The sequence below is a fragment of the Akebia trifoliata genome, chromosome 13, assembly GCF_017979445.1.
Source record: "Akebia trifoliata isolate Shusen 1 chromosome 13, ASM1797944v1, whole genome shotgun sequence".
NCBI classification, from domain to species: Eukaryota; Viridiplantae; Streptophyta; class Magnoliopsida; order Ranunculales; family Lardizabalaceae; genus Akebia; species Akebia trifoliata.
In genome coordinates this window covers 5077925-5088140 of record NC_141387.1, presented here as the reverse complement: position 1 = coordinate 5088140, position 10216 = coordinate 5077925, and the positions used below count along the sequence as shown (strand labels likewise).

Sequence of the window (10216 nt, the reverse complement as noted above, 5' to 3'; positions counted from 1 at the left end):
GATTTTGATTCTTGATGGGATTAATAGTAGGGGTGCAACTTGGTCTGGTTTGAGCTAAGAACCGAACCAAACAAATAGCTTTGGGGTGGTTTGGAACAAGTTGCACTTCGGTTCTGGATTACGAAAATGGAAAACTGATCAATTTGGTTCGATTCTCGGATCAAGCTTTTATAGAACCGAACCAAACTGAGAACCGAACCCTTGTGCAATAAATAAATATATATGTATATAATAATTATTATGAATTATTTTCGGAGTTAGGACTTAGATTAATGATCTTTTATGGATAAACTAATGACTTTTTATGGATAAATTAGTGATTTATTGTATGAAATTGATGTTTATTATATGTTTATTTTTTCATTAAAAAATGTTACTTACAATTTATAGAATATTGATAACCATAGAACCGAACCGACTTTAGTTCGGTTTGGTTCCAATGGAATTTGATTCGATTTTGATTCTTATTTAGTCGAATTGACTATTTCGGTTCGGTTCCAATTTGACCTCAAACCAAACTAAGTTGCACCCCTAATTAATAGCCTCGTGATAATCTGACTTACCCACGTGGCATAACCAATCGACCCCTGACGTGATATGTTCAGGAACCGTAGATCTGCCCTCCTTTATGGGGAAGTGCAATTCCTGATCCCGAGAAGGGAAAATCTATGATTTCCGAACATGTCACGTCAGGGGTGTCGATTGAGTATACCATGTGGGTAAGTCAGATTATCACGATTCTAGCCATTATTCTCTGGTATTGAAATTATATACATTGCTTCATTGATTCATCCAATTAACATATCTATCTAAAAAAAAAATGGTCTCGTTAACAATCTGATTAAAGGGTCACTCTTTGTCTTGTTTATGACCCAAAGTTAATTTGTGATCTCAACTGTTTGATTGGTAAGACTTTTTGGAGATCGTGTCATTGGATATACCAGCTTTTATTCACTGTTATTTTCTCCATTTTGATTAATGGGTCTTCATTTGGACTTTTCAAATCTAAGAGATGTATCGAATAGGGAGATCCTCTATCTGTCTATCCATTTTATTTCTATTCTTTGAATGCGAAGTATTTGAGTGATCCTCTTGTTATAGAATAGGCTCTTTTAACACAAATAGGGAAGAATGAAAAGTTATATTCAAGCCTGAAAGAACAATTTGAGGATTTATTTATGGCTCTTCCTGTCTATCAAATGTTTTATTTCTTAGGGAAAATTACTTAAACATAGCTGGTGGAGGAACTTTTTTCTAAATAGTTCTTAACTTTTAGGACTTCTCCTAATAGTCCATTTAGTAAAATTTTTCTTTCTAATCAGTCCTTAAAACTCACTCCTTGCATTTCGCACGATTGAAATGCTGAATGTTCCTTAACTGTTCGAACTCACAATTTTCATCCAAAAAAGTAGATATTTTTTAGGCATCTCAATCAAGTTTAGGAGACATCATTCTAATGTCAAGGATTGGAAAAAGAAGAAGAAGTCATTTTCAAGGATTTTGAAGATGTACATAGAAAATCAAGGTTAAAATTTTTTTTTTGCTTTGTTTTTTGATAAAATCGATCAAAGATACTTCTTTCGGTTTGAAATTATCCATAGACAAGTTGTTATGTCAAGTTTTTTTTGATGGGTAAGTTGGACTCGAATCCACAACCTCAAAGTTGCGTTGCAATATGCCAAACCAACCAAACTATGGGTCTAAGCTCTAGTTATGTCAAATTTTTAGTCGATCTTTCCATGTATTTTAGTCGAAAAATCTCGAAAAAATAAAAATGGGTGAATTTTACAGTGTTGAGTTCAACAATTTATTCGAGTCTAAGGAAAGATTTATTGCGTCATGCTTCATGTAAAAGTATGGCCTTGACCCCCAATGAGACCTAACACTCCGAATGATGATTCTAAAAGGTTAGTCTGAGTCGGTAGATGAAGCTGAAGCTGAGGAGCGATGTAAAAGCTGTGTTAGAAGAAGAAGAAAGATTTTTGTGCAAAGATGTGCTTAATAAATTCAAATCACAAAGAATTTTCATTTAGTGATGTAGAATCTTAGTTGCAACCATTAATAATCTAATTTAGATTCTATACAATCCAAATTGAGTTCCTGAAATGTTTGTGGTTTCTTCTTCTTCATTTTGGCCTTAATCTCATCTCTTTGATCAAATTGTAATATACAACAAGGATTAGAAGTGGGAAGAGATGAAATAAATAACTATTGTATTGGCTAGTTTGAATCCTTTCAAGTCTGGCTATCTGATTCGGATCCAAGAATTGGTGACCTCAGTATGGATCTGTATAGAAACTTAGTTGGCATCTGGTCCAAGGAAGATGATTAAAACTTACACGGGTTTTTAGACCCAAACCAATCCAGAAACAAGTTGGCTGGTAATTTGGTATCCAAAACATCGTACTCCATATGGGTCAGATTTGGATAGAAACAACTTGGATTTGGATCAGGTCAACATGACTCTTAACTTCTGTATATAGAAAGAGTCGTGGTGGGGTGACACAGAATTTACTGTGATTCTCACAATTCTGATGTGAACATGCATACATAACCGTGGATGGTTTTTACTCGTATCTGGAGGAAACACATATATGGTTATGTGCACATCCCATGTCAGACTTGTGAGAATCCCAGTAAATTCTTTTTGTCATTTCAGCATTTTCTATATAGAAAAAGTTGCATGGACCGATGGAGTCTTGAATTCACAATTAGGTCATGTGGACTGCCCTGTTGGTCCAAATGACAACTCAGCCCTCTTGCTTGTGGTCTAGATCCCCCACCTCCCAAAAAAAAAAAAAAAATAAAATAAAATAATAATAATAATAAAATAGAAGTTTTTTTTTTGAGCAAGATCTTGAGTTTAAAAATTGACCGCCAAAGAACTCTTAGATTTAAAATCTAAATCTATTAGTCAAAAACAAAATCTTCTTTTTCAATTATTTATTATTATTATTATTTTTTTTTTGAGTTCATAAAATTTTATGCTCGATGTACATGAGACGCCTAATGGTGTATTTTGGTAACATGTTGACATGTGGTCCGATTTCAATTCTAAATCAGGCATGGGAACTAAAAAGACTGTTGGTCGATGATAATATTTGTATTAATGTGAAGTTAGAATTGTCTTTATTAGTTTAATTAATATGCATTTGCATCAACAATACTTTCCCTTATATACCTGAGTTTGATTCGTTGATTTTTTTTATCATTCAAGAATCTATTAAAAGTTGAGATCATAATTAATAGATATAAATTAAATTAGAAGAAGTAGAAAATTAGTAAATTATTTAGTCTAAAAATTCATGAATTTTAAAATAATTCGATGGACACATGTCATTCACATAATAATCAAGGAGCATTCAACACCAATTTAATGGCTCATGTCTCACCAATTTTCTCCATGTCTAGGGATGATTGAAGTTGAATAATGAAAGTGGCCTTTTGGGTATTTTTTTTGTCCATTAATCATATTAATTGATTCAACTTATCTTAAATACCTTGAATTTTTAATGTACCTCCATAATTATTTTGACTTTGCTTTTTCTACAATTTTATTTTCCAACAAAAAAAAAAAATATCTACAAAAGAATTGCATCGAGTCATCTATTAATCTGTAACTATTGCAACTACTATTTTAACACTAGTTACAAAATCTAATATTTATGTCCTCAACTATGCTAATAGTGTCAATAATCAAGAGACTTTTGTTCCCATGAATTCAACCAACAAAAATGTTCTTAACTGCTTAAATATGACCTGAATCTCCATCTCTATGCTTTATATGGGAGTAAAAATCCTTCTTACCTCAAGGTGTGTGGTTCAAAATGTGAGGCCATTTTCGTCTTCTTTTTTCCACCACCCTTTGAACATTGGTGGGTTACTTGAAATTACAATGTTAAACCAGTTTTCATTTTTTTTTGGAAAATATTGACTTAGGTTAAAAAAATAAGTAATTGGAAACCTTACTTTTGATCCTCCCACTTCTCATCTCCTACTTCACATTACCCACTTTTTTTTAGGGGGGGGGACATTACCCACTTTTTTTTTTTGGGCGGGGGGGGGGGGCGCTAGCATTATTAGAAGTTTTAGAATTAGCTGATTTTTTCTGAGGATGATTTCTAACTTTTAGCCCACATAGGATGATATATATATGGATAGCGTTATTACGACCCCTATTACGACTCACATGGTGACACACCGTTTGTCTTATATGGGCAAAAATGTTTGGAATGGGCTGATTTTTTGTGAGGATGATTTCTATGATGAGGGGATCATCCTGGTAAAAAATCATCCAATTCCAAAACTTCTAACCCCATCAAAATTGATTTACAAAAATTGGACGGTCTAAAAATTTTCAACTTGTAAACATGGGGCTAGAAGTTTCATAATGAGCTGATTTTTGGCAAGGATGATCTCCTCACCATAGAGATCATCCTCACAAAAAATCAGCCCATTCCAAGCATTTTTGCCCATATAAGACAAAATGGTGTGTCGCAATGTGAGTCGTAATGTGAGTCTACGGAACCCGACCCTATATATATATATGGGAAATGTTCAGCACCCTAAGTTTTACCACACACTTTAACAAACGTTTTTTGTCCTACATGGGTTAGAAGTTTTAGAATGGGCTGAATTTTGGTGAGGATGATCTCTATGATTAGAAGATCATCCTCCCCAAAAATCAGCCCATTCCGAAATGTTTAGCCCTATGTTTACAAGTTGAAAAATTATGGACCGTCCATTTTTTGTAAATCATTTTTTATGGGGTTAGAAGTTTTGGAATGAGCTGATTTTTGGTGAAGATGATCTCCTCACCATAGAGATCATCCTCACCAAAAATCAGCTCATTCCGAAACTTCTAACCCATGTAAGACAAAACGCGTTTGTTAAAGTGTGTGGTAAAACTTAGGGTGCCGAACGGGACCCTATATATATATAGAGAGAGAGAGAGAGAGAGAGAGAGAGAGAGAGAGAGAGAGTCCATGCCTATGACACGAGCATCCTCTTTAGGATTAAAAGGGTAAAAAAGAAAATATAATAAAATTGGAGAGATACACTTAAGAAAGGGAGAGATGAGAAAAGATATTAAGTGGGTTAAATGAGTAAAAGATGAAAGATAGTAAAATTGGAGGGATTTTATTAAAAATGGAGGAGGCGAGAAAAGACTATAAAGTTGTGGGTGAAGAGGAAAGGTAACAAAGTGGGCAGTGTGAAGTGTAGACCCCACAATGAGACGTTTATCCCCACCCCACAAAACTATATCAAAGTGGGCCCTAAAATTATATTTTATTATATAATTAGAGTTTGCCAGTGGCAAAATTTTTTTGTAATGAATTTACCTTTATACCCCTTTGTATATTTAAAAATTATATAACTCATATTTTAAAATCAAGGAGGTATAATGGTAAATTAACTATGAAATTTGTTTACATTGACAAACAAATTTATTCGGATATGTAAATATTTTAAAACAATTTTTGATTACATGATTTGGCAAAAACTTTTATCTGTTTTATTTTTATTTTATTTTCACCTTTTGTGTCTTATGTACCTTATTCCGATAAATCCATGAATAAGGTGTCATGACATCTCTAGCGAGCATTTCCACCATTACTAGTTTAACTAACTTTAGAACCTATAATGCTATCCCCTCCCATATGTGCTCACATGCCAAATGTGCCCATCGATTGCATGCATAATCCCATAAAAATACGTTTCAAAATCATTTAAGAAATCTCCTAAAGCGAAATGTCACGTGCTCTCCAACATAATTTTTTCCACTCTCTGACTCTTCATTTATTACTTTTAATACAACATAAATGTGCTTACCTGATTAGGTTAGTCGTGACAAATCTCATAAAAGATCATATTCTTTGATAACTAGAATTTTCTTCTGATACTCTGTTTCAAAAGAAGCGGTTACAATAAAAACCTCTATATATTAGGTAGGGAAGGGATGGAAGATACTTTGAGTTTAAAGATTGTAGGATAGTAGGGAGGGAAGTCGCTGAGAAAGGTATCAATCTATTTCTCATGAATAAAAGAAAATTTAATTTTTCATAGTAACTTTTTCTTTCTATTGTTGTTATAGTGTGTGTTTGGTAACACTTTTGAAGTCTAAAGGAAGGTGGTCCACCTTTAAAATCCAAACTTCAGAAGTTTTATTTTCGTTTGTTTCATTTTAGATTTTAGGCTTTAGAATCGAAATTCAAATTTTTTTGAACTAACGATGGGAGATGTTGGATGAAACTTCTGAAGTACGATATCTACCCTTTAGACTTTAGATTTCAAACTTCAGATCTCAGAAGTGTTACCAAACATAGCGATAGTCCAACCATCTTGAAAACAATCTGATCAATAATCAATCTTAACTAGGGTTGTGAATCAAGCGGATTCATCAACTAACAAAGTTTGTCAAATAAAAAAACAAGGGCAATTGTTTTGATCTGAGCCAAAAGTAACAATAGATCAACTTGTAATTCTCAAGCCCTAGCATCCTAATCAACCTACGCATATTTGAGGTTTTATATGCTTACGCCTTATAATTATTCTCTTTGCTAGGGCCAATACAGATATCTTGTTAGATGATCTAACTAAACAGTGAATCATCCATACCTTAGAGAACATCCTCACAAAAATTCAATAGCTCTATAACATATCTCCCGAAAAATTGATTGGAAGTGTATTCAACACTTACTCTAGGTTTAAATTTTTTAATAAGTATTATATGATAAATATTTTTTTACTCTATGATAAACATGTTTTATTTTCTTTGATAATAAACATATTGGTGAAAAATGAGAATAACTCACATACATGTGGATCCCAAAAAAAAAAAAGTAATTTATATTGGTCAAAATTGGGAGAAAAAAAAAAAAAATTCAACTTTGAAGCCCTAAAACAAGGCCCAAGCTTAGAATAGGGTTCGACCAGTTATGGGACTTATGGCTCCCACCAAATGAGTTGCCAATCAGTCATGCAAAATGAGAACTGGAGTTGGTTAACTACAAACTCCCTGGAGTATAGGATTGTACTTTTTTGGGTCCAAGTGTCGGTTCTGGAAGGCGCAGTCGGACATATTAGGTCTGGCTGAGCTACAAAGTAGGCTCACTAAAACGTAAAAGCATAAGCTATAAAAACCCATGGATTCAAAACCCCAACAAAAGGAAAACTTTTTCCTTTAATTGATTCAATATTTTTGCTAATTCAAATCTCTTTAATTTCATTTTATTCATTTGGATTTTTAATTTTATTTAATTTTTTTGGTGATTTATTATTTTGTAACAATCTGTTTGATAATATGCCTATAAGAAGCAATTTCCATCAAAGTAAACCATGAATGATCTATAATGCAACAGTGTAATTCAAAGATTCAGATCTTCAGACCACTTTTCCATCTCTTGTATGTTTTAGTTCATCGATAAACTTCCATTTGATAAAATTCCTAAGAGAAATTGTTGTTTACTTATATATATGGCATGAAATCTTAACTAAATGTATTAGAGTTTTGTTTGGAACAGGTTTTTTGGACTCTTTACGTGTGGTATTGGTTACCATCTTGCATGGATAGTAAAATGTTCAATGACAATGAAGGACAATTGGAGAGAATATGTTGTCCAAATTTTCCGATTTTAGGAGATGCTGATAGAATTAGTAGCTTACCCTATGAAATATGTGGTCACATTATCTCCTTTCTATCACACAAGGACGGTGTGGTAACAAGTGTTTTATCTAAAAGATGGAGATACATTTGGGCTATTTACAAGAATCTTGATTTTAGCTACTCTCTCTTCCCAAGTATGGAACTGAAAAGGGAAACTTTCATGGACTTTGTCGAGCGTTCACTTTCTCTTCATGCTGGGTCAAATATACAAAATCTCCGAATCTCATTTGGACCTAAATATAAGCATATGCATCGTGTCTCCTTATGGATAGAGTTTGCTCTAAAGCGTAAGGTTCAAGAGCTAGACCTTGATTTAAATCGTGGACTCTACCTACTACCTTTAAGCGTCTTTACTACTGAATCTTTAAAAGTGTTGAAATTGAAGTCGAATTTTGTTATTCCAAGATTTCCATCTACAATGACCTTTAGTCGATTAATAAAGTTGCATGTTGAGAAGATTGGGTTTATGAAAAGTTTAAACTCGACACCGGAACTCTTTTGCTCATGTCCGACACTTGAAGATTTGAACCTAGATTGTTGCTTTATGTCTGGTTTTGAGGCACTCGATTTCTCTTTTCGAACATTAAAGAGTTTGACCATAAATGATTGTTCTGGTTTAAAAAAGTGCACAATCAAGGTTTCGTGTCCATGTCTCGAAAGATTTAAGTACCTTGGTTCATTGGCGAAAGACTATTCTTTGGTGAACCTTTCCTGTTTAGTTGAGGTATACATGGATATTGACAAATTATTTAGAGTTGGTGATTGTCTTACTTTTCAAGGTTCCTATGATGATGACTCCGATTCCGATATCTTTGATTCTGATGATTCTGCTTATGATGATGGCTCTCATTCTGATGATGGCTCTCATTCTGATGACGGCTTTGAGTTGTCAATAAGTGAGGAAGTTCGTCGGTGCGACGTGAGCGAGATTCTCAAAGGGATATCTTCTGCCAATGTCATGGAATTTTCTTTCATTCGCTTGGAGGTTTGATTCTTTAAAGATTTTTCAATGATTGCTTTCTCTACATATATGTATCTTTGCTCACCATTATACACATCTAAATGATACATGGAGAAGAGTCGAGGCCTGTTTTTGGTGAAGATAATTTCTCATCATGGAGATCATCCTCACAACATATCATCTCTTTCTGAAACTTGTAAAAAAATTTCATATAAAAGTCCTATTTGATGAGACTAGAAATGCTATAATGAGTTTTTTTGTTTTTTGTTTTGTGAGAATGATCTCCATGGCTACAAGCAAGGTTTAAAATCTCATTTTGATTATTTATTAGACCAAATCAGTTATTCTCAATGACCAATTAAAGCCTTACTCGACTTTCTTTTTACAAGATTGATTAACATGCCTGCTTACATTTCTCTATTTGAGGCATAAACTCTCATAATAAATATTATTTGTGTTATCTCATTCATATTAACTTACCGCATGTTTGGTCTGCTGCTACTTTTATATTTCTAATTTTCTTTCTTTTCTGTAATGTGGAAGTTCCACATGCCAGAGCGAGATGTATTCGAAAGTTTGCCTAAATTTTATCATCTCAAGTATCTAAAGATAAGGATTGGTCTTAGCAAAAACCATCTCAATTTGCTGATCTGCTTACTAGAGAATTCCCCTAATCTCGAAACTCTCATCGTTGATTTTCACGAGGTGCCAATTCCCATCCATGCCTTATGTCTTCAAACCTTCCCAATTCTAAGCTCTTAATTTTTGTTGTTGATTAGTTACTTTCTTTTAACATTTCAACTTTTTGTTTTTGTTTTTTTCTCTTAGGCTTTCAACATGAAGGGGGAATATTCAATATCAAATAAGCTGATATTAGAGTTCCCAATTGAGCATGTGAAGATGGTTGAGATCCTTTACTTTTGTCGATCAACAAAGATTATTGAGTTCAGGCGTCGGGCTCCATCCAACTCAAGAGGTACTTAATGGTGGATCACCTCAACACATTTGAGATCTGATACTCTAGTTTTCATTTATGTCTACATTTTAAGGAGAGACCTCCAAGCTATAATTACTTTTTATGACATTATGATTTAATTTTGGTTTTGTTGTGCTCATTTTCATATTTAAATTCTATAAATTTCATGATCACAATTTTGTTTTGGCATCATTGTCTGAATTTGTCTATTATTGTACTATCGACTTCTTATTAAAACTGGAACCTGAGCAAGATGAATTAGTGCCATATGTGAGCCATTATTAGAGGCATATACCAAGATTAAGATTGCTTATCCATCTTAATATGATTATTTCAATGGTTAGATTTTGATTCTTGATGGAATTAATAGTCATTGTTTTCTGTTATTGAAAGTTCTAAACCATACATGTTACTGCCTCATGATTCTTCATTATAACATATCTATATCTTCATGAATCAATATGTGCGGTTGTGTATCCCAAGGAAAGAATCTACGATTCTTGCACATGCCATTTTAGGGGACGTGTGTCAGAGGGGGCATCAGAAAATCACTACTCTAAATAAAATTATCCTGTTAACGACCTTGGCTATGACCCGACGTTTGGGATCTTAA

At 33.4% G+C, this 10216-nt stretch overlaps 1 protein-coding gene across 1 annotated transcript; it reads left to right on the top strand.

The window, feature by feature from the left end:
• The first annotated feature begins 5911 nt into the window (after positions 1–5911).
• LOC147387475 (F-box/LRR-repeat protein At3g58900-like) lies at positions 5912–9860 on the top strand. The gene is made up of 4 exons (XM_086421119.1): positions 5912–6019; positions 7524–8651; positions 9171–9332; positions 9456–9860. The coding sequence occupies exons 2-4, from the start codon at positions 7566–7568 to the stop codon at positions 9609–9611; spliced, it is 1404 nt and encodes a 467-aa protein (XP_086277245.1). The 5' UTR covers positions 5912–6019; positions 7524–7565; the 3' UTR covers positions 9612–9860.
• The last annotated feature ends 356 nt before the right edge of the window (positions 9861–10216 follow it).

Excerpts from the sequence above, each read along its gene's own strand:
- LOC147387475 (XM_086421119.1), top strand. The coding sequence starts at position 7,566 with ATGGATAGTAAAATGTTCAATGACAATGAAGGACAATTGGAGAGAATA. Across the intron at positions 8,652-9,170 it reads TTTCTTTCATTCGCTTGGAG|TTCCACATGCCAGAGCGAGA; the intron begins GTTTGATTCTTT and ends GTAATGTGGAAG. Across the intron at positions 9,333-9,455 it reads TCATCGTTGATTTTCACGAG|GCTTTCAACATGAAGGGGGA; the intron begins GTGCCAATTCCC and ends TTTTTCTCTTAG.